We start from the raw sequence: 25,076 nt of genomic DNA, 5'->3' as shown, positions 1-25,076 counted from the left end.
TCGAAATTCCAGTTCCAAGAGGGTGAAACCACCCCTCAAATATTACAATATTTTTTATTTAAAAAACGGTCAAGTTTCCGAAAAAACGCTTAAACACGTATATTTTATTTTGTTTTTTACATATTTTAAGATTTTTTAAAAATGTATACAGGGTGTTTCGAAAAATCTGGTCATTGATTAATCACGATCCTGCTTAAAGCGCTTGACGTAAAAAGCTGATTTTTGGAAAACAGATTGACTTTAGGGTGTAGAGGTTCGATAAGAAAGGATTTTTCGAAACTCGAATTCTAAGGGGGTGAAACTATCCCTCAAATATTAAAATATTTTTTTTTATAAACCGGTGAGTTTTTCGGAAAAAACTCTTAAACACGTATATTTTATTTTGTTGTTTTACATATTTTAAGATTTTTTATAAATTTATACAGGGTGTTTCATAAAATATTACCATTGAGTAATCACGATTCTACTTAAACTGCTTGACGTTTAAAGCTGATTTTTGGTAAACGGATTGACTGTGGGGTGTACAGGTTCGATAAGGAGGGGTTTTTCGAATCTCAAATTCCAAGAGAGTGAAAACGCCCCTCAAATATTACAATATTTGTTATTTAAAAAACAGTTAGTCTTTCGGGAAAACGCTTAGACAAGCATAATTTATTTGGTTTTTTTACATATTTTGAAATTTTTTAAAAAATCATACTGGGTGTTCCAAAAAGTTGGGTAATTTCTTAACCACGATTCTGCTTAAACTGCTTGACGTAAAAAGCTTATTTTTGGCAAACGGATTTTTCGAAAGTCAAATTTTAACGAGATGAAACTACCCCTCAAATATTACCAAGTTATATAATAATACCGCCATATTGTTTTTTCTCATGCTGACATAAATGTGAGAAAAATTTATCCAGTTTGTATGTTAATGGAAATTCTTGCTTTGTTTTATCATCATCATTACAAATGATTAATTCGACGCGAACGAAGTCGCTGGTACACGCTAGTAAATTAATAAAATCTAAGTGTATTTTGTGTTTTGAAGGATGTTCGTTTGTTTTGCTATCCTTCTTATTTTTTCCTTCTTTATTTTTTATTGTAAGTTGTATATATTTTGTATTGTTATCGTTGTGTATATTCTGTCTATGATTTGAGGTTTGTATTTAGTTTAATGTTTCGTCAATAAAAAATGGTGGATAGTCGTTTTTTATTAATGTATTATTTATTTTTTTTATCAGAGATATGAACCACATAGTTATTGTCTGTAATTTTAATTTACAGGTTAATAATTGCATTTTCTGTAATTTTTTGTACGTCCCCTGTCGATATTTTCTCTGACTCGTTGGGGAGATTTTATTGTTTGTTTGGAATTACAATTGAAACGATGCCGTAATAATATTAATCCAGAAAAATTATTAGTCAATTAAACACAGCAATAAACAGTATTTTGCGTATACACAGTTGGGACAGTAGTCACCGTTTTCACGGAAATCCGAATGACCCGTTTACTATTTTTATATTTTCTATTTTCACGTTGTTTTTGAAAAGAGTCAGTTGGTTCTTTCGAGTCGATAGGTAATAGTCCAGGAGGCAGTGAATTTTTTCTGTACTTATTGTATTACGTATTACCCTTGTATTACGTAGTACTGACGTATTGGCACATCCCAAGTGGATGAAAGTCATGGATGAAAGTCAGTCAGTAAATTCCGAATAATTCTATCGTTGTTTGCTGACTAGGAAAATAAGTGCCGAAAATCTTTACTGCCTCCTGGACTATAATGTCAGCGAGCTGTGGCGTTTCTGGAATCGCTTTTCAGCAGCTGTATTTATATGAAGAAGAAGCTAATAAAAAGTCGATTCGAGATAATTATAGGTGAAGATTAATTGGATGGCTATTAGATGGGCGTATTCGAGGAGATCAAACAGAAGTTTAAGATGAATGTATCTATTATAAAGCGTAGAAGACTTTGAGGATCTTTGTGGAATTTTATAATTTTATGAATTATTATATTTTTAATTTAATTAATAGTAATTTATTTTGCAGTATATTCTATCTATTTATCCTGGCCTGCTGATAGATACGCCACAGTACATGTCTCTCCTTTGTGATTCCTAATCGTATACTACATAAAATCCTAATTTAGAGGTCCTCAGAAGAGTATCCTCCCTCATTGAAGTGTAGGGACTCGCAGAGGGTATGGGATTCATCCATTCCAGACGTCTAGTCCAGTCAATCTGGAGGTTGAGGTGGAAAGAATTAGTAACCAACCGATCTCAACGGGAATGTGTAGATAATGATCTCCTATTTAAACCCTCAAAAGTCCCATTCGGTCCCAGTGGGGGAAGTTTAAAAAAAACCGCCGCCATCTTGGATTTTTTCGTTTTTTTCTAATATCTCCGTTAGCATAACTTTTTTCGAAAAAACTAAAGATATGTTTTTTTTGTAGATAATTAAATTTAGAACATTTTACCTTGAATAATTTTTTTTATAAAATAAATAGTAATAGAGATAGAGCAATTTTTTACTATACGTTGTGTAAATTTTCCAGTTATTTTAAACCAATCAGCTATAATTTTGGCATTAACAGTATAGTGTTAATATATATAAACCAAGTTAAAACCATCTTGGATTTTTTCGTTTTTTTCTAATATCTCCGTTTACATAATTTTTTTCGAAAAAACTAAAGATATGCTTTCTGTAGAGAATAAAATTTAAAAGATTATTAAAAATTAATTAAATTTAGAATTTTTTTTAGAAATTTAGAATTTTTTTTATAATTTAGAATTCAATAATTTTTTTTCTAAAATAAATAGTAATAGAGATAGAGCAATATTTTACTATACGTTTTATAAATTTTCCAGTTTTTTTAAACCAATCAGATATAATTTTCGCGTTAACAGTATAGTGATAATATAGATAAACCAAGTATAAATTTAAGCATAAAAACAATTAAAAATAACGTTTAGATATTATTTATTAAATAAAATTATTGTAAAACAAATTATTATTAAATTAAAGTTATTAAATAAAATGCTCTGACGTCATCCTGGGCGTCATTTTCGTCCTCATCTTAAAAAAAACACATATTGTTTTTACATGCTATATCGGGCTGTGATTCTACCTCCTTTTTATTTAAAAAATAAAAAAAAATGGGCCTGTCGGTACTGAAAAAAGATAACGATCTTTGTCAATACCTCAAAGTATTTTTAGAAAAAAATGCTTACAAGATGACGCTTGACGCTAAGATGACTTGTTTCAGTCAGGATTAAATTATCATTTAAAGCTATATCACTGCCCAAGCTATATTAAACATATTAACCATTTGAGATACACTATATACAATAGGATTACATCAAGATAGGCCATTAAGACTACCTTTAATTTAGCTAATTTGCCTCCAACTCAGAACTCTGCAAAACACCATTTACTCAGGACATACTTTCAGGTAACTGTAAAGATATATCTATTATAGGAAATGTTATAAGTTGTATATTTTAGATTCATTAATGGATTGGTAACAAGTTATATCCTTTACAATATAAATGGAAGAAAGATCACAAAAGGTAATCTGACACCTATTCAATCAACAGAAGATGTGGCGCCTCCTGACTTACTAAAATTATTTTTTTGCAATTGCAAAGACAGTTAGTGCTCTAAAAATTGCTCTTGTAGAAACCTGGGTCTTAAATGTTCTTCAAAGTGTGGTTAGTGCTACGGAATCAGTTGTACAAACTTTTGTATTTTAGTTGAAGACGAAAAAGACGCTCATCAGGATTGCGTCATAGCAGATTTTATTTAATAACTTTAATTTCATAATATTTTTTTTAACAATAATTTTATTTCATAAATAATATTTAAACATTATCTTTAATTGTTTAAATGCAATGAAATTTATACTTGGTTTATCTATATTAACACTATACTGTTAATGCCAAAATTATAGCTGATTGGTTTAAAATAACTGGAAAATTTACACAACGTATAGTAAAAAATTGCTCTATCTCTATTACTATTTATTTTATAAAAAAAATTATTCAAGATAAAATGTTCTAAATTTAATTATCTACAAAAAACATATCTTTAGTTTTTTCGAAAAAAGTTATGCTAACGGAGATGGTGATACTGAAGGATATTTTAATATTAATTTCTTACCAGCACTTAAAGAAGCCACAGAAAGAACAGAAGCAAAGTAATAATGAGGAAAGACGATAAGGTGACACTTTCAAAATATTTAAAAGGCAGTAATATCAACATTACATATACAGGGTGCTACAAATTCGGGGTACGAGCATTGGTATCTCGGTAACCGTAATAGATGCGAACATGGCTAAATTAGGGCAAAGTTGAGCTTTAAGATGTTTACGAAGATGCCATCAAAAAAGTTTTAAATATTTCAAGGATTGCTGAGTTTTTTGGAAAAATAAATGATTTTTTCGAAAATCGATTTTATATTTTCCTGTCGTTACTTTTTAGAAAATCAAAAAATTAGTTGCACATTCTCATAGCCACTTTATTAGGGCGATCTGACAGTATTTTTAGATTTTTAAATTAGCTGATAATTTGTTAGATACAGAGGCCAACTTATTTTTTTAATACGAACCTGCATTTTTTATTTGAAGTTTTGAAAGAACTCAATTTAACCATCTTCTTATCTATTACGGTTTCTGAGATATCATGCTCGTACCTCGAATTTGTAGCATCCTATATATGTGGTTGTAAATAAAATATATCTACTTTAGTAATTTTATTATTAATAATAAAAGGAAAAAATACATTTAATATTGATACGTAATACGTACGAACATCTAAGAAATTAGCTAATCAATTATGCTAAAATGGTCTATAAAATTATATCAATTCTTATATTTTATATAAATACTAGCGTATACCAGAGACTTCGTTCGCGTCGAATTAATCATTTGTAATGGTGATGATAAAGCAAAGCAAGAATTCCCATTAACATACAAACTGGATAAAATTTTCTCACATTTATGTCAGCATGAGAAAAAACAATATGGCGATATTATTATATAACTTGGTAATATTTGAGGGGTAGTTTCATCTCGTTGGAATTTGACTTTCGAAAAATCCGTTTGCCAAAAATAAGCTTTTTACGTCAAGCAGTTTAAGCAGAATCGTGATTAAGAAATTACCCAACTTTTTGGAACACCCAGTATGATTTTTTAAAAAATTTCAAAATATGTAAAAAAATCAAATAAATTATGCTTGTCCGAGCGTTTTCCCGAAAGACTAACTGTTTTTTAAATAACAAATATTGTAATATTTGTGAGGCGCTTTCACCCTCTTGAAATTTGAGATTCGAGAAACCCCTCCTTATCGAACCTCTACACCCCACAGTCAATCCGTTTGCCAAAAATCAGCTTTAAACGTCAAGCAGTTTAAGCAGAATCGTGATTACTCAATGGTCATATTTTATGAAACACCCTGTATAAATTTATAAAAAATCTTAAAATATGTAAAACAACAAAATGAAATATACGTGTTTAAGAGTTTTTCCGAAAAACTCACCGGTTTTTGAATAAAAAAATATTTTAATATTTGAGGGATCGTTTCACCCCCTTAAGGTGCGTATTCATTATCCGAACGAACGAATGAGCGAACGAACGAACGAACGAATGAAAGTGCGGTATATTTAGACGGGGACCGAACGCATGCGGCCGTTCGTTCGTTCGTTCGCTCGACCATCCGTTTCGAGTCGGTATATCAAAGGCATTCGCCAACAAATGCCTCCGGTCTTCTCGTGCGGTCCTATCGTGCGGTCCCCGTCCATACCACTAGCGAACATTCGTTCGTTCGTTCGTTCGGATAATGAATACGCACCTTTAGAATTCGAGTTTCGAAAAATCCCTTCTTATCGAACCTCTACACCCTAAAGTTAATCTGTTTTCCGAAAATCAGCTTTTTACGTCAAGCGCTTTAAGTAGAATCGTGATTAATCAATGACCAGTTTTTTCGAAACACCCTGTATACATTTTTAAAAAATATGTAAAAAAACAAAATAAAATATACGTGTTTAAGCGTTTTTTCGGAAACTTGACCGTTTTTTAAATAAAAAATATTGTAATATTGGAGGGGTGGTTTCACCCTCATGGAACTGTAATTTCGAAAAATCCCTTCTTATCGAACCTCTATACAACTACTGCAAAAAGGATGTCTGCAAATATCAAATCTGAAATCAGGTGTTGCAGAAGGTATGTATGCCCACATATAATCGAGTATCAATAACATGAATGGGCTGATGAATGAATAAATATATTATTTTTTTCGAGCATGTATTTATATTCGTTGTTCGAAAATAGTAAAAAAAATCGTTATTATATTCTATTCTATTTGTGTAGGTCTATTTTAATCGACAACTAAAATAATTATGATTAATTTAAAAACAATTTATCTTATTGAATCAAGCAGAAATTTAATTTTATTAAGTTTCACCATTTATCCAAATTTTATATGATTTCCCAATACATAAACAGGCCATTTTAGGTTAGTATTATTATAATTATGGCATAAAACATCGGTAATAATTCGGATAATTCCACCTAATCACAAACGATATGGATATAAAACTACGTGTGGGCACATATATTTTTCTGAAACAAACCAGACCATAAAAACTATTAAATAATTCGAATTGTATCCCACAGTCCCCAACCATTAATTACAATAAATCTTTTCGCATATGGTCAACAAAATTCGACCGTCTGCGTTCGGAACGATTGTTATAAATAAAAATTAGTCGTCTAGCAAATTTGAGAGATGGAAGCATATTTGAGGGACATATAGACTTGTTAATAATTTTCAGAATATTAATTGTTACAAAAGACAGACATTACTTTTGTTACTATATATACAGGGTGTCCCAAATCCAAACCTCATCATTGAAATCTCGGAAACTAAAAAAGATACTAGGTCGGTTAAATGCCGCTGTTGTGAGGAAACAGTGTCCTGTTAGAAACCCCGTAACAATAAAAATATACGGAAAGGAATTTAAAGAATATTTTTTATACATAGCTTTGATAATCTGTAATAAACATTTTTTTGTTAAAATGGATATGGTAAACAATGTTTATCGTTCGTGGTCTCTTGGGTTTCAGAAGAAATTTGACCATTGTTTTGGCCTTAAAATGCCTAGAAACATTATTTCATAGTTTAATAGAGTCAGAATAGTAACACTGTCTCAACAGGGCTATCGGCAAGTTGCAATAGCTGAAATTGTAGGAGTTAACCAAAGCGATGTTTCGCGAATATTAAAAAAATTCAGGGAGACAAACGAGGTTACAGACCGGCCTGGAAGAGGTAGAAAGAAAGTTACTACTGCTGTGCAAGACCGTCAAATATCCCTAATTGAACGACGCAATCCCCTGCTTTCTAGTACTGCCATTAAAAATGAGTTAGCTCGCCTTAAAAGAGTAAATGTTTCAAGAAAGACCATAGCAAGAAGACTCCATGACACTGTTCGGTTTTTATATGATTTAAAATAGAAAATATATAAATTGTAAAATTAGTAATTTTTTAATGGCCATAATGCGTTCTTTCAAAATCATCGAACAACTAAATCATTTCCATAGATCCAGTGACGTACCGTGACTTTGAATTTTGAGACCAAAAACTGAAACAATAATTTGTCAAAAAAATCATATTACAGCTATATGTTTTATTTTGCATAAAAATGTTAACTAATAAGTTAGAATAATTATAATTCTTCCCTAACTAAGTGGTTTTATCGCTAAATTTAACTAAAGCTAAGTACAACACAAATCTTAAATACGTGGACTATTATAACAACAAATACATCGTAAAAGACTATTTTGGTAGCATTCTGAACGAGAATTCTTAGTTAAACTTTTTAGAAAATAATTTAAAGGAAAAATGTTAATTCAGTTAATATTAATTTTTGTATACTGCTCAGACTTATCTGGTCTTCTATCATATATTTTGGAAATTAGAGAATTATCTGAAGATTTTCATGTAAAAATTGGCATTGAAAGTGGTGGTGGATCACTTAAAGTTTGTCTGAATGTGCTCCGTGAAAATGATCCCGAATATTTCAAGAAATATAAAAGTGCTGGAATTAATAATCTATTCATAATTGGCTTAGGACCAAAGTTGTCTGTATCTTATGCTAAAATTAAAAGCCTCTTTGAGACGTTAGATCTGCAGTCCATATGTGGAATTTGTTCCTATACTTTTGCCGCTGACTTTAAGCTTATTATGATTCTCCTTGGTCTTCAGTCAAATTCATCCACTCACACTTGCCCATGGTATGATGTAAATGTAAAGGAAATGGAAATTAAAGGATCATTCAAAACTATAAAAACTATTACAGAAAATACAAATTTATGGCAACAATCTAGAGGAAATATAACAAAAGCCAAAGATTTTAGCAAGCGTTTTTGTTTGAAATATTTTTTTTGTATTTTTTAAACCGTTGTTCAATGAACCATATAAAAAAAGGGCAATTATTTTTTAGAAAACTGTATAAACATACCTTTAATCATTGGCGACGAAGAAACACCCGTCTTAAAGTTATATTCCCCCTCCTGAGCTTCACCTTTTGTTAGGTGTCGTTCAAAAACTATTTGATTGTCTTGAAATGGAGAATACCAATGTTGCAACAGAATGGATAAAAAAAGCGGGATTGAAACTAGATCATTATGAAAAATGTAACGGAAATAACGCCAGACAACTTTTAAAGAAAGTGGATATTTTGAAGACGATATCGCCCGGTAAAGAATCCTATTTAAAGTCTTGACAAGCAAAAACCTAAACATTTTTTTTAGGAAATAAATATATTGCAGTGTTTTCTGCATTCAATCAAGTAGTTTCGAGTTGTTTTGGTCAAGCACTAAACAAACATTTTGAACATGACATCGAACAATTTAGATTGGAAATACTCAACTTCCATTCCTCAACATCTTCTGGACAACTTAATTGAGAGCATGTCACGTCGTCTCACAGCTTGCATTGAGGCTCGAGGAGGCAATACAGACTATTAGTTGTGAGAAATAATTAAAATAGTTTTCAATATTTTCTGTTTAAAATGAAATTTGTTTTTATTGATTTTCACTCATTATGACATAAAATTATAATAACAGCCTAGTTGCACTTAGATTTTTAATTTTATATTAGTTAGTCGTGTAGTAAGCCAATATGTCAAAAAATATAAAAAGAATCATATTTAGTTCCAAAATAAAATAAAAATATCGTTATATGCAATAATTGTGGCCATGTGTGTACTTAAATCAAGGAAAATATTTGATATTTCTAGGTCAAAAGTACAGTGAAATTTTTTCGAATATCTTGACCGTTGGCGTTGGAGGATTCCCATTCCAGCTTAGGGATAGTGTGTTCCAGGTTTTTGAGTTCCGCTTTAAGTTGGTTTCCACTTGGAAAGGAGAACGGTCTTGGTCCATACACCCAGAATAGAAGGACTTTATTCTAATTTGTTTAGGCATTCTTGGACCAACTTCGAATTGATGGTTACTGAGTCGATCGCTTTTAGTGCTGCTTGAAAGAAATGTAGAGGATAAATATAAATCAAAGTTGAATCAACAGGAAACTTGGACATCTCACACATAGTAGTAACCGGAACTAGGTTACGAGATATTTTTGAAATGTCGCCAGATTTCCAACTGCATTCATGTGTGTTTGCTCGTGAAAAATAAGTAAAATAAAATATAAATTTAGATTTTTATTTTTAAAAACAAAAATATAATAATTTAGTATATTTTTACTTTTTACTAAAACTAAGAATTTAATTATTATATGTACCTACTTAAAAAATATAAAGTTGAATTCATTTATAAAAAAAATGTTTACCACAATATATTAGTCAGTAGGAAAATTTCTTCTAGTGTTGCTGTAAACAGTTTTTGGGATATTGCGTCTCCCTGTTGTACTCCTTTGCTATTTGGGAACTCTGGGGTTGTTTTATATATCATTACACTTGCTTTGGCTTCTTTGTAAAAATTACACCTTATCGCCATCTACAGGGTGTTTCAAAACAAATGCGAAAAACTTCGGGGGGTGATTCCTTGTTCAAAATAAAGAGTAGTTTGGTTTGATTTGCTTCATAAACGTTAGGTCAAAAGTCAACCATTAGGGAGATATCCATAGAGAACCATAGGGAGATATCGCGGTACAAAGATGGCGGAAAAATAATGTTTTTATTTTTTATCTTGAAAACGAAAAGGGATAGACTAATGAAATTTTATGGAAGCATTACTGTTATGAAAACACACTTTCTGGTAATTTTTTCACTTTTTTAAAATGAGTGGAAGAGGTTGAAATAAACTACCCCTATCATTCTTGTTAACTAAATTTAAAGAAAAATTTTATCAAACACATACAAAAAAAATTAATTTGGATAGTTTAGTTTGTTTAGAAACTTTTTTATCTCTTGTGTTTTTTTATAAAACTCACCGATTTGAAATTAAAAAATAAAATGTAAAGCATTACATGTCAAGACAAAAAACATTTTTAGATAAAGAATCTAGTGATAAGAACGATAACAATAATAATCTAGATAATAACGTATTGCAGTAGAGTAATGTCAAATAAAATAATATTAGAATCATCCTAAAAAGTGACAGCGGCCGACTAGATTTTTTCCTAAAAAATTACAGCAGCCCACTTCTTTATCTAAAAATGTTTTTTGTCCTGACATGTAATGCTTTATATTTTATTTTTTAATTTGAAATCGGTGAGTTTTATCAAAAAAACACAAGAGATAAAAAAGTTTCTAAACTAACTAAACTATCCAAATTAATTTTTTTGTATGTGTTTGATAAAATTTTTCTTTAAATTTAGTTAACAAGAATGATAGGGGTAGTTTATTTCAACCCCTTCCACTCATTTTAAAAAAGTGAGAAAATTACCAGAAAGTGTGTTTTCATAACAGTAATGCTTCCATAAAATTTCATTAGTTTTTCGCTTTTCGTTTTCAAGATAAAAAATAAAAACATTATTTTTCCGCCATCTTTGTACCGCGATATCTCCCTAATGGTTGACTTTTGAGCCAACGTTTATAAAGCAAACTACCCGTTATTTTGAACAAGAAATCACCCCCTGAAGTTTTTCGCATTTGTTTTGAAACACCCTGTATACATATATATTTACAAATATTTTTAAAACGGGTGCTACCATTTTCCTCATATGTTAAATTTCAAAATAAAATTGTAGTAATAATTACGAAATAGAAGATTGTAAAGAATTATCAGTCTTAGCACCCACCATATTGTCAATGTCGAAAAGTGAAAATCTGAAAAGATCTTTTTAATAATCGACCAATTCAAAATTTGTTGTTTTTAAAGTCGTAATCAACGGTGTAAGCAGCCACCGTTTGGAAAATTATTTATGTTGCGAAAGTCGCGATCAATATCAAGAGTATACACATTATCATTTGTTCTCAGTGAAAAACGCTATTATACCATTTAAGTGTTTTAGAGGATTGCGCAAAGCGATTTCTCAGCTTGTTTTAAACAGTATAAATCATGTGCGTATGGTAAGAGCGCCATATAAAGCAGAACGGGTTGAGAAGACTATATAAAAAAGTCCCTACAATACTTTAAAGTAGCATTGTTTTACTAACCTACATATTCGGATTTATATCAGTTTAATACGACTGCATGTCACTGGCTTAACTTATTTTGCAAAGTAAAAATATAATAATTTCTAACATCTCTCCTGTTTATCTTGTTTTGACATTTTATATCTATTGATGACGAAGATAGACATGCCTCTTGAAAAGTTACTAGATCTATTCTTGTTTGTGCAGTTTTGTCTTCAGGAAAAATAATGTTAACATCATTAATGGCATTAAGATTATATTAAAGATATAAAACTAATAAAATGTAATAATGAAAAAAAAATATTTAGAAATGAAACCCTAATGTACAGGGTGGGTCAAATTCGACACTTTTAAATGGAAACAACCTTTTCTATAGGAGATAGACAAAAACTAATATCGATGTCTGGAGCTCAATTTTTGTCAAAAACATGATGGTGAAAACCGCATATCGATATCTGTTACCGTTTCGGAGTTACGGGGTGTTTCTCAAAAATATGCATTTTTAACAAATCGCTGTAACTTTTTTGCTATGGAAAATTTTGTATTTTTATGCAAAGATTTCCAAAGCACCTTTTTACGTAGAATTTAATGGTTTAGGTATAATTTTTTTAAAATTAATAATTTAAGAATTATCAACAGAAAATTTGATTTTTTATATGGGACACCCTGTATATTTTTAATTAGCTGAAAAGAATTTCAAATTACCTTTCCAAAAATATAGCACACTTGATATTTTGTTATAATCCCCTTCGAAATACAGATTTTTTAAAAGTTTGGTTTGGCCACTTTTAACTAGTAGGCTTTGGACCCCTCATTGATGATATGCCCTTAATGGAACTCGAAAACATATTTTTCCAGCAAGACGACGCACCGCCTCTGAACGCTGAAGTTATCAGCAAATTTCTGCAGCCAATTTCAAGAATAATTGAATAGCTGACCAAGAACCCAGCCGTTGGCCGTCGAGGCCGCCTGACTTAGTGCTCATGGATCTAATCCTATGGATATATTTGCGAAAGAATAAAGGTTCCTTATTCTTCTGTATAATCTAGACAAGAATTAGAAATACTTAGCAGTCATGAGAGGGTATCTTTCACCCCCACTGAGTTAATGAATTCCGCAAGAAATGTTCAAAAACTGCCCCGTCTGTCCATAACAGAAGACGGTCGATATGTCGAACACCTGTAGCAAAATCTCATGTCCTGGTTTGCTATTTATTTTTATTGTTATGCGATATAGTTTAAATGTGTTGATGTTGGTTAAATATATTTTAAATTGTTATAAAATTCTGCATCTCTCATAGCAAATATTATTTTCGTTTTAATTGATGTTCACAGCTAGAATTTTTTTGCATTACAGCCGGTGCCGTTCAAAGCCTACTTATTTAAAGCGGGCGAATTTTTATATACTCTATATCTCGAAGAGGAATCGAGCAAAATATCAAGTGTGTTATATTTTTGGAAAGGTAATTTTAATTTTTTTTCAATAAATTAAAAATATACAGGGTGTTCCATATAAAAAACCAATTTTTCTGTTGATAACTCTTAAATTATTAATTTTAAAAAAATTATACTTAAACAATTAAATTCTACGTAAAAAGATGCTTTGGAAATGTTTTCATAGAAATACAAAATTTTCCATAGCAAAAAAGTTACAGAGATTTGTTAAAAATGCACATTTTTGAAAAACGCGCCCCGTAACTCCGAAATGGTAACAGATATTGATGTGCGGTTTTCACCATCATGTTTTTGATGAAAATTGAGCTCCAGACACTGATATTAGTTTTCGTCTATCTCCTATAGAAAAGGGTGTTTCCATTTAAAAGCATCGAATTTGACCCACCCTGTAGGTACAGGGTGGTCCGAGTTGTATTTGGGGAACTTTGGCAGCATATTTTGCACATAAAAATAATTAAAAACGTTCGTTTCAATGTATGTTCTAAAATGCTTAGTTTCGGAGATACAGGGTGTAGAAGTTTCATTTTTATTTCGATTTTCGAATGGAAACTTCGAATCGAGACGATCGACTTATTGTAAGTTTATCGCTAAAAAACGCCGTTTGCCAGCTTTTCAAATTTATAATGAATTGTACCTAAGCAACGTACATGTAAATGAACGGCCTATAAGAAAACGATTAAACATTAAACCAAGCAAAACGTTTGGCAAGAAGGCCTGCTTTGGGACCTCAACTTACTAGGTCTGTTGACTAGGACTAAAAGTAAAGACACAGTTTTAAAATACTTTCAATGTGGCGGCACTTCCGAAAATATCGGAAGTTGACAGCAACTTTCTTATTTTAAATGGGTGCCCACGTTTTTTATTACATAATTAAATTCTCTGTAAAATTTATGAATTTTGATATTAAACACTCTACCTAATATTTACACAATATTTTGAAGTAATCACTTGTCATTCAAAATTTAAATAATGATTTAAATATATTAATTATGCGTTCCAATTGTACCAACTTATTTCTTTGTAAAATAAAATAAACTACTTTGAAATTAAAATGACAGACACATCTATCACTGTCAAGGATTTTGTCGTTGGACAGACTATATATCTATTTCAAAAATTAAATTGTTCGAATGTCATATAGCAATGGCGGTAGATGTCATAGAGTTGAGCTATTAAAAAAAATATCATAAATATCTTTTTTCCAAATAGGAACCTTTTTTGTTTCACTAGTGAAAAGATTTTTAAATTCGTTACTTTTTGACTATAAATGTTCATATATATACCTAAAATAAATCGTTTATAAGTTATTTAAAATTTAGTTTTAAAATGTATATTTTTCTTGATTTTATCTAGCTTCCTTTGACATTAAGCGTCAAACAATCAAACAATTTATTTCCATCTGTCAGAAAATTAATTATTTGAATTTTCTACATTATAAACACTGCCGCCCTTAAGAGTTTAAAAAATGTATTTATAAAAATATATCTCGTATTTTCGTTCTTTAGTGACATCTGCTCTTTAGTGTGTACTTGTGAAACACTAATGATACACATCACAAGTACATGCGAGATGTAGCCTACGCTCTATATAGAATATGGCACTGTAAGAAGTAAGAAGTGATATCTAATAGTTGATATATATTATTAATAATATACCGTTTCGAAAAAAAAACTGCACAAAGCGTCACAATATGACATGGCCAGATCTATTGTTTTACCTCACTTGACGTTTAAACTCATAGGCTACTGGTTAAAATCAAGAAAAATGTAGGGGAGAATGCCCAACAGTGGGACACATTTTTTTAAGACCGTAAAAATATTTTATTTTTTCATCAAAATAAACTATTTTAGTATACTTTAAAGGCAACCACTCTCTCCTAAACATGTTTAATTAACTACTCTCATTGAGACAAAAACATGTCTTAAAATTAACAATATTGTTATTATTGCATTTGTCTCATTGTTGGGCCCTAAGGTCCAACAGTAAGACAGAGGAAGTTTTAAACAAATAACTATTTATTAATTACTTAAAAATAGTTAAGAGTATTTATTTGCGTTTGGCATAAAACAAAGTAGAGCTGTCTTAAACAAAGAACTTACAATATAAACACAAGTGCTAAAAATATAATTAACTTAATGAACTAACGAAATAAAAAAAAGAGTTTCATAGATTTTTGTTGTTAATGTAACTTCGACTTAAAGTAAAGAAAAATTCTGTTATATAACAATCAATAACATGATAGATATGTTCAACAATGCCAACGAGTGCCCAAAGTACCTATGTTCCAGTCTTAACGGGTGCACGGTCTGTCGGACACTGTCTCACTGTTGGGAAATATATTTTGTCTCACTGCTGGACATTAACACTAGTCGGCCATTTTGTAATTTATTTTAATCTAAAACTACTTGAACAAAAAAACTTAGAGGTATATTCTAAAAAACCATTCTAAACTTACCTCTCCACTAATGGATTTATTAAAATAACTAAGTGTTGGCCTTACAGACTGAAGAAAACGCACGTGTTAAAAATTATTTTCCGCTTCAGAAATTGTATTGGGTGCAGTTGACATATATCTCCCAACACTGCAGGTTCCATATTTGATAGAAAATAGTTGGTTAATAGGTAGTGTTTTACTCTCGAAAGGGGAATTGGATTCGACGCGTTTTAAATGAAGGAGATTAAATGTCTCACTGTTGGACCTGTCTCACTGTTGGGCATTCTCCCCTCCGCTTTAAAACTAAATCTTAAATAACTTAAAAATTATTTATTTTGGGTATATACATGTATAATCAAAAAGTATCGAATTGGAGAACCTTTTCACTAGTGGGTTTCAGTAAAAAAAGTGGGTTTCTCAATTCCATGACAGCTGCGGCCATTATTATATGACATTCGAACAATTTAATTTTTGAAATTGTTAACCACATGTATTCTATTTATGTCACAGTGGCTGTGGTAATCACTAAATTTGACGTTTAGGCTATACACATTTTTTTGACAGGCAGTTTTTTTCGTCTACAAATTTTAAATATCTTTTTTTCTCAAAAACGGTTAATGTTAGATATAAAATGTTAATATCAAAATTCATGAAATTTATACCCGTTTAAAATAAGAAAGTTGCTGTCAACTTCCAGTATTTCCGGAAGTGCCGCCACATTGAAAATATTTTTAATAGATAGATCTCGTTGCGAAACAATGATGTGCAAGAAATCTCCTGTCTAGATATTGTAGTTCTCTAAAAACTTCTTATGCACGCTCAGCCCCCTTTATATCACCTCACACCCTTTATAAATCATACATTTACTTAAAACGATTTATTTTTGTTTGGATGACATTTTGAGTAACAAAAAATAACACTGCAGCTTAAAGGTACTTCTTACCGAGATCCAGAGAAGCTGCATCCGTCAACCACACCGCCCCCAAAGCCGCCAGCAGGGCGAAACTCAGCACCCCGCGATGCATGTTTCTCCAACAACACCTGGAGCCTCGTCCTACAACCTTCGTCGATTCCTGCTCTCCTGACCAAAACAACGACCGTCGCTCCTGCTCGTCGGAAGATAGACGCACCGCGACTGACTGACCGACGACGGTACTACCGACAGCGACGCCGAGGCGCTCGCGGTGCGCTATGTGGGCTCCCGACACGCCGGACTTGTTCCTTATTTGTCTTCGATCGGTTCTGGGATGGTGTATGTGTGTTGGTTTTTTCTTTCGATGTCGAGATCGCTTCCTTGTTCGTTCTAATGATAGGTGTAATAAATCTGGTGAACAAAATCAGAAAAAATTAAGCGTTTTTTAAAATTGACAGCTTAGAACTTTTTTTAAATAACTCTTTTTTTAAGATTAATTTTATACCGGGTGTTGCATCGTCGAACGGGACATAGAAAATTCCATGTAAATTTTAATGGGGTCAATTATTGACTTCCCTAATTATTTTAGAGAATAATTCTATTTAGGTTTATTGAAGAGCACTAAAACCCACATTTAAAAGAATAACTTTAGATATTTTTGATTAGCTCGTTTACGAGTTATCGCCGATTTCTTTTTAAATATTTCTCCTTTCTTATGGCCCTGTATTTACATATGAGCACCAGTCAAGGTAAAAGATAACTGTCAAATGAAGTTGTCATTTCATAAATGTATCTATTTAGTGCTTTACTGGTGCTTTATTATTATTGAAAACTCATTCCTACATCGGAAATCTTAAAGATGTATTTATAAATACAAATTAATATTAATTAAAGTAAAATAAAGTAATCAATTACAAGGTTAATTATAGTTTTATTACAATATTCAATAACTTATTAATTTAGGTACTACTAAACTGTTAGAACTTTAGGATTTAAGATGTTCAAATATTCCTCCATCGACTGCTAGACAATAACCCAGGCGATCATAAAATTCTCTTCTTACATTCGCTAGTTGGTAAACTGAAATTCTATTGCATTCGGCAGAAATAGCATTTTTTAACTCGTCTAGATTTGGGTATTTTTTATTTTATATTTGAAAGAAATAATTTGGCGAAATATCAGGAGACCTTGCTGGCCAATTTACTGTATGATTAGGCCAATAACGTTTCCGTTAAAAATATTGTCTAACTATTCCCGAACAGCCAGGGTACTATGTGCCGGGCAGCCATCCATTTGGTACCAAACTTCCTGATTTTCCCTAGCGGCATCATGTAAAGCAGGTAAAATATGATTTTCGAGTAGTTCCAAATAATATTCTGCATTTAAATTTCGCATAAGAAATAATGGCCCGATAATATTGTGTCCGAATATCCCTGCCCAAACATTTACTTTCTGTGGTCCTTGTTTCGACAAACCTGTGTCGGTTTTCTTTGTTCCAATATCGACAATTTTGAATATTGGGTTTATTATTTAAGGTAAACGTGCATTCTTCAGTGAAACATATGTTTTTTAAAAATTCCCTATCCGTGTTTGCTCTTTCCATCTTATCAAAACAGAACGCCTGCCGATGCCGCCGTATTTCGTCCCCATCTCGTAGCTCTTGGTGCTTTTCATATTTGAAGGAATAGTATTTATATCGTTTCAAAATTCTAAACGCTGTAGTGTGATCTATTCCTATTTCATCCTCAAGTTTCCTTGTGCTGATCTTTCCATCGTTCTCTTCCATGCACAATAAAACTTCCAAGTCGGTATCATATCTTGCATCTTCTCTTTGTTCCTGCCTTGCTTCACATCTGCAGTTATTTATTAGAGTACCGTTGGTTTCAAATCTCTGGATATTCCTTGCGATTATAGATTTTCCAGGTATCGGTCTATTCGGATACAGAGCAGCAAACATGTCCGACACCTTTTGATAACTAATTCCTTGATAATACCATTTAATCATCAAACTTTTTCTTCGGTAGTGTAATTCATGGCTAATATTTTCGATGTAGGTATGAGTTTTTTATAATAATAATAAAGCACTAAATAGATATATTTCTGAAATGACAACTTCATTTGACAGTTATCTTTTACCTTGACTTGTGCTCATAAGTAAATACAGGACCATAAGAAAGGAGAAATATTTAAAAAGAAATCGGCGATAACTCGTAAACGGGCTAATCAAAAACATCTAAAGTTATTCTTTTTAATGTGGGTTTTAGTGCTCTTCAATAAACCTAAATAGAATTATTCTCTAAAATAATTAGGGAAGCCAATAACTGACCCCATTAAAATTTACATGGGATTCCCTATGTCCCGCTCGACGATGCAACACCCGGTATACCAAACCGACTGCTAGTAGAAGCAGTGGTGGGTATGTTCCTTTTTACTGTTGTTTTGTGTAATTCACGTTCCTGTAAAATCATATCTGCCACTAGTAGTCATCTTATGCCGGGTCCAGACCAAGCAGACAAAACAGTGACAAAACAGAAACATTCATTTTCTACGACAAAGTTGTGACAAATCCAATACATTTTTGCGACATTTTTGTCTCACTTTTGTTTTTTTTTCAAAATACGGAGACTTGTCGAGGAAATGTCCCGTCTCGAGTCGGTAAAGATCAAAGTGTCTATGTTTTGTTCGTATATTTTGCGACAAGTTGTCGGCGCAGTGTGGATGGCGTGTGCTGCCAACAGTAGGAGACCAGTCAAATCACACATGGTTAATAAAACTTTCGCAACAACTAAACTTTTGACTTTCTTGTACTTTTGTCATTGCGGTGCACAGTAGTTCCCAGATAGGTCATTACTTAGAAATATTAATTTGAAAATGTTTCCATGAAACTGTTGCTAATACTTTTGTTATATTCCCCTGTAAATGATACATAATAAATAACAAAATCAAATAAGCCTAGTGTAGCGCTATTTTTATTAGAAATGTCACATTTTTGCTACTGGTATCAAGCTGACAAAAACAGTTTTCAGATAACGCCAATTAATTACTTATTTTATTAAAATTGATCTTTTCTGTAATGCACGTTCGAAAAAAAGGTAAAAAGAACTGTTTTTTCTTTTTTGCACTTAATTAAACCTAAGTAATATTAGTTTATGGCAATTTATTTGAAGGCAACAAAAATAGTATTTTTAAATTTTTGCTTCTCACTCTTTAAGACTTTTAACTACTTTCCCTTTTAAATCCTCTTAAACGGCATGATAATACTTGTTGCTTAAAGAATATTGCATATAAATTAATTGCCACCGGCTGCCGCGAATTGCCGCCGGATCTTATACCGGGTGGTTAAAAATTGACTTTTTGTCTTAAAATAAAAGTAACTTATTTTTTCCTCTTCGTGTCAACTTATTTCGTGGACACACTGTATATCAATTGACAATAAAATTGTATTTATAAAATGAAACAACTGTCCCTTTTATTTTTTCAACATTTAAAATAAATTTGACCTCTTCAATATGAACAAACATGTACATATGTGCAAACATAATCTGTATACCTTTCCGAATAGTTAGAACTTAAAATGCAAATCACACGAACTGGACCCAACTTTTTTAATACATATTACATTAAGATTTTTATATACATTTATTTAGCATTTGTTATCAATTTCTATTAAAAAAGATACAGTCAAGCTATATCTAGATATCTAACAGTTATGACCGCGCAGCTAATTAAGGGGAACCACTGTGCGCTGGTAGAAGTGGTGGGTATGTTCAATACTTTGGGAGATGGATGCTTTCCAAATTATCCATCCCGTCCCTTTTTACTATATTGTTTTATGTAATTCACTTTCCTGTAAAATCAAATCTGCCACTCGTCGTCATCTTATGCAGGGTCCAGACCAAGCAGACAAAACTGCGACGTTTTTGTCTCATTTTTGTTTTGTTTCAAAATTCGGAGACTTGTTGAATGTGCCGTCTCGAGTCGGTAAAGATCAAAGTGTCTATGTTTTGTTCGTTTTGCGACAAGTTGTCGGCGCAGTGTGGATGGCGTGTGCTGCCACAGGAGACCAGTGAAATCACACATGGTTAATAAAACTCAATCGCAACAACTAAACTTTTGACTTTCTTGTACTTTTGTCATTGCGGTGTGGACAATTTGTCTCAAGTTTGTCTTGTAAGAAGTCTCCATTTTTTGTGACAAGTTTGTCTTGTTTTTGTCTCAAAATCGTGTTTACTTTTTGTCGCCTTGGTCTGGACTCGGCATTACTCAATGACTAAATAATCCCAGGACAAATAACACCCGAGAGCAAATTGTGACGATGTCACCAAACAGTGCCGTAGCACATATTTTTCTTAACCTAGCTGTTTGAAGCAATATTTATATTTTTTGATAATTGTTTTGACTACGCCTATGGTTATTTATTTATCGTATGGCTCATATACATGCAAGAAAACCAGACACTTAAACATAGACATAAAATAAACTACAATGTAAATGAAAACATTACAATGTAAATATAAAAAAAACAAGTATAATATAAAAAGACAACATAAAAAACGTATTTACGAACACTATATATTAAGATCTAGATGACCTAAGCTGATGGAGAAGCCATTCCAAAGCTGATGGAGAAGCCTCCAGAAAGTCCCTCCAGTCTTCACCATAAGCGCGTAGGTTGCACTCTCTAGTTATGTGATGGATGGTTTGGTGAGGGGATCCGCAATCACATTCTGGGGAAGGTATTTTTCCCCACTTATAAAGGAAATCCGTACATCTTCCATGGCCAGAGCGTATCCTATTCAAAATTGACCATGTTTTCCGGTTTAGATCGGTACCCGCTGTCTGGCAATAGTTATGTTTGAACCAGGAATATAGGTGCGCATCGGCCATTTCTCTCCATAACTGAAGCCACTGTTCTCGAGAATTGTAGTTACTGCTTTTTAGTTGTTCATCTGTCTTAAGTCTATTCACCTGTAAAGCAGGAAGTGTTTTATGGACAGGTAGCGTTGGGGTAGCTATTATTTTATCAAATTCTCTAAGAAGAGCCTCGTTTCTGCGTAGATTTGGAGGTAGGATGTTACTCAGAACTGGAAGCCAGTAACTAGGGGTGCATCTGATTGTCCCTGTAATCATCCGCATGGTGTTGTTCAGCTGTCTGTCTACGAGATTTGTGTGGTGGCTATTCAACCACAGGGGTGCACAATACTCTGCCACACTGAATACCAGACCAAGGGCGGAGATCCGAAGTATTGTTGCTTTTGCACCCCACGAAGTACCACAAAGTTTTTGTATAATGTTGTTTCGTGTTCTGATTTTCCCAGCAACATTTTCTAGGTGTTTTCTTCGAAATGAGAGTGTACGGTCTAGAGTAATCCCCAGATATTTTGGATATTTGTTATTACTCAGAGTGGTGCTACCAAACTGGACGCTTATTTCAGTATTCGCCAGCTTGTTATTAAGATGGAAGGTAGCCACTTCTGTCTTATTTGCATTGGGTTGAAGTCTCCATTTTATAAAATAGGCATTCAAGGATGCGAGATCCTTTGTAAGCGTTTCTTGGGTTTGATATAGCGATTCATATTCCGTTGCTATGGCTATATCGTCTCGTAAAACAAAATTTTCTAGATTGCGTATCTGGTAGGTCAGAGATGTATAAGTTGAATACGAGAGGGGCGAGAACGGAGCCTTGGGGTAAGCCGTTGTTAAGTTTTTTAGGTTTACTTGTGCTCTCTCCCTGAAATACTTGGATATATCGGTTCCTTAGCATGTTGTTGATAACTCGAGCTATAGTTTACAAGGAAGTGCTTTAAGTAATTTATAAACCATACCATCTCTCCAGACTGTGTCGTAAGCGGCTGTTAAATCGACAAAAGCTATGGAGGTTTTAAGCTTAAGTTGGAAATTTCCTTCAATGTGAGATGTAAGTGCTAGGACTTGGTCACAGCAACTGCGTTTAGGAATGAAACCTGCCTGTTCAACTGGAATATGGTCTAAGATACTATCCTTTATTCTATTGAAAATAAGTCGTTCTATGAGCTTATAGGTACAACTAAGAAGGGCTATGGGTCGATAATTCTGAGGTTGATCTTTAGATTTTCCTGGTTTTAACACAGCTATTATTTTAGTTTTCTTTAATTCCTTTGGAATGTTGCCGGTTGATAAAATTCTCGAGAAGCCACAAAGCCACTTGAGGGCAGGGTTTCCAGCGTAAATAAGGAATTCTGGATGAATGTTGTCATATCCAGGAGCTTTGTTCGGCTTGATGTCTTTAATAGCTGTGACTATGTCTTCAATTTCGAAGGGCTGTGAATATTCCGACATATGGGGAGTGGTTGTTCTTAACTCCTTCAATTTCCTCTTAATCTCAATTGTGTGCTCCTTATCACGTCGAGACCTCGATGTCTCAGCTATATAATTTGCAATTTGATTAGCTGATATTTGAGAGCTTGGCCTATTTTGTCTTGTTGAACCTCCTAAATTACGTAGAAGGGTCCAGGCCTTCCTACTAGATCGATGGAAGTCTGTGTTTTCCACTGTTTCAATCCAGCGGTCTCTTCTAGCAGTGTCTAGACTATGGAGGAGGTTATCTGCAACTTCTTGATCTACGCTCTCTTTGAATTGCTCGTATAGATGTTCACTGTGTTCGTTCCAGCCCGGTATGTATTCTTTTCTATACCCCCTAGGAATGTATTTATTCGCTGCTGAAATTACGGCCCCGATGAAACGATTATAGTTTTCTGGTTCAGGTGGTATAAAGGGGATACATTGGTCTAATTTTTGTGCATATTGGTCCCAATTAGCTTTCTTAAAGTTCCATCTAGGACGAGGTGTGGATCTGACCACAGGGATTGATACACCCACATTCAGGATCACTGGTCTATGTTGGCTGTGGGGGAAGTCACCGGCAACTTTTCTTTCGACTGGCAATGGAACGCCGTTATGGTTACTAGTAACAAAGCAGAGGTCTGGATTGTAGTCTCTTCTCCAGGCAGCAGATCGAAAAGTACCCTTATCTTTGGCATCGAAAATCAGAGGGGGGTGAAGGTTGTTAACTTCCACCCAGTCTGCTAAAACAATGCCATTTTCATCATTACCAGTATAGTTCCACTGCTCGTGGTGGCTATTAAAATCTCCCGCGAATATTGTTGGATGATTCAAGGCTGGGAGGATGTTTGTAGGCCACGGTTGATTTGGTGGTTTATATACATTGACAATGGTTGTTTCTTCAACTTTAATAATGACGGTATGGATGCTGTTGTCTGTTGTAGCAGCAATGAGATGTGCATTTTCAATGTTCCTTCGAATGTATGTCGCAGTACGGTAAAATTGACTGTGTGTGGCTCCCAATATTTCAAAACCGTTTATTCTTCCCCTTTTTAAGATCTCATCATCAGATTTAGTATGGGTTTCTTGGAGTAATAAGACATCAATGTTATTGCCAAGAAGAAATTTCGAAAGAAAATCGCATTTTGCCTTGCTGATTCCTTCTACATTTAGTTGGCAAATTCGGACTGAAGGCCCGAGTTTCCTCGTCAATAGGTCCTGAGAAGGACCTTTACGGATATAGTTGTCTTGCTCTTGCATGCTTGAATGACCAGGAGATCGCTAGGATAGACTGGTCGCCAACTGTTTTAGCTCTTTAGAGTTACCCAGGGTGCACCACGGGGAGGCGAGCTAAAATTGCACGCCTATGGTGTATCATCCTAATTAATTACGAAAAAAACGTATTAAAATGTTAACAAAAGGTACAAAACTAGTATCGACGTATAGCGCATATCAAGTACATATAGATGTTAATTGAAATTGAAGAATAATTATCGAATTCAATAAGAAAACGCTAAAAAGTTGGAGTGGACTGTTTATTTACCTATAAAACCTAACCCTGCTTTTACACTTGAAAGCTGAACAACTAATCAACTTTATTGCAATGGTGATTAGTTCTTCTTTTTTTTTATGATGGTTGCCTTGTAGCAGAGCCATCATAAAAAAAAAGAAGAACTAATCACCATTGCAATAAAGTTTATATAAAGTTTACTACACACAAACTATTAAAAATCGCTAAAATTGTCGCTGCTGACCAAATGATGACTCATTGTTTGCCACCAAAAGAAAGGTCTCTAAGGTCACAAATTCTGCTGCAGCCCGTATAGGGACGTTACACGTCCTTATATTCTTTAGTCATTGGCATTACAATTTACCCAATAGTCCAGGAGGAGTGAGATTTTTTGTACTTATTTTCCCAGTGGGTGAATGTGAATATACAGAGTGGTCCGAACTGTATTCCGGAAACTTCAGCAGCATATTCTGCGGTTAAAAATAAGTAAAAAAGTTCCTATAAATGAACTAATATAATTGAATTATATAATTGAACTAAATAATTTCGGTTACAAATATCTCGAGAACCATATTACTCGTAGCGATTTTTAGCAAGACACCTTTTTTGCGTAAAAAACGTCGTAAATGTATACTTTTTTACTCAGGTAGGGACTTACTTTTATACAGGTAGGGATAAAAAGTTATTACTATAAAAAAATAAAGCTTTTACACTCTGTATCTCCGAAACTAAACATTTTAATAACTATCAAGCAGTCAAATAACTATCTACTCAACGTGTTTATCTTTTGTCAATAATGGCATGTATTGACTACTTCTATTCTAAATATCTTTAGAACGGTTGCTGGTAGAGATTTTTACCGAAAAAC

General features: G+C 32.9%; 1 protein-coding gene across 1 annotated transcript in view; it reads right to left on the bottom strand.

The window, feature by feature from the left end:
* The window catches only part of LOC115890640 (cartilage oligomeric matrix protein-like), a 69,092-nt gene extending 52,307 nt beyond the window's left edge, over nt 1–16,785 (bottom strand). The window contains 1 exon segment of the mRNA XM_030910935.1: nt 16,408–16,785. Coding sequence (XP_030766795.1) covers nt 16,408–16,489 — 82 coding nt within the window. The 5' untranslated portion in view covers nt 16,490–16,785.
* Nucleotides 16,786–25,076: the final 8,291 nt, after the last annotated feature.

The sequence above is a fragment of the Sitophilus oryzae genome, unplaced genomic scaffold (genome assembly GCF_002938485.1).
Source record: "Sitophilus oryzae breed Bouriz unplaced genomic scaffold, Soryzae_2.0 scaffold_907_pilon_pilon, whole genome shotgun sequence".
Classification (NCBI taxonomy): Eukaryota; Metazoa; Arthropoda; class Insecta; order Coleoptera; family Curculionidae; genus Sitophilus; species Sitophilus oryzae.
This window is presented reverse-complemented; position numbering and strand designations above follow the sequence as displayed.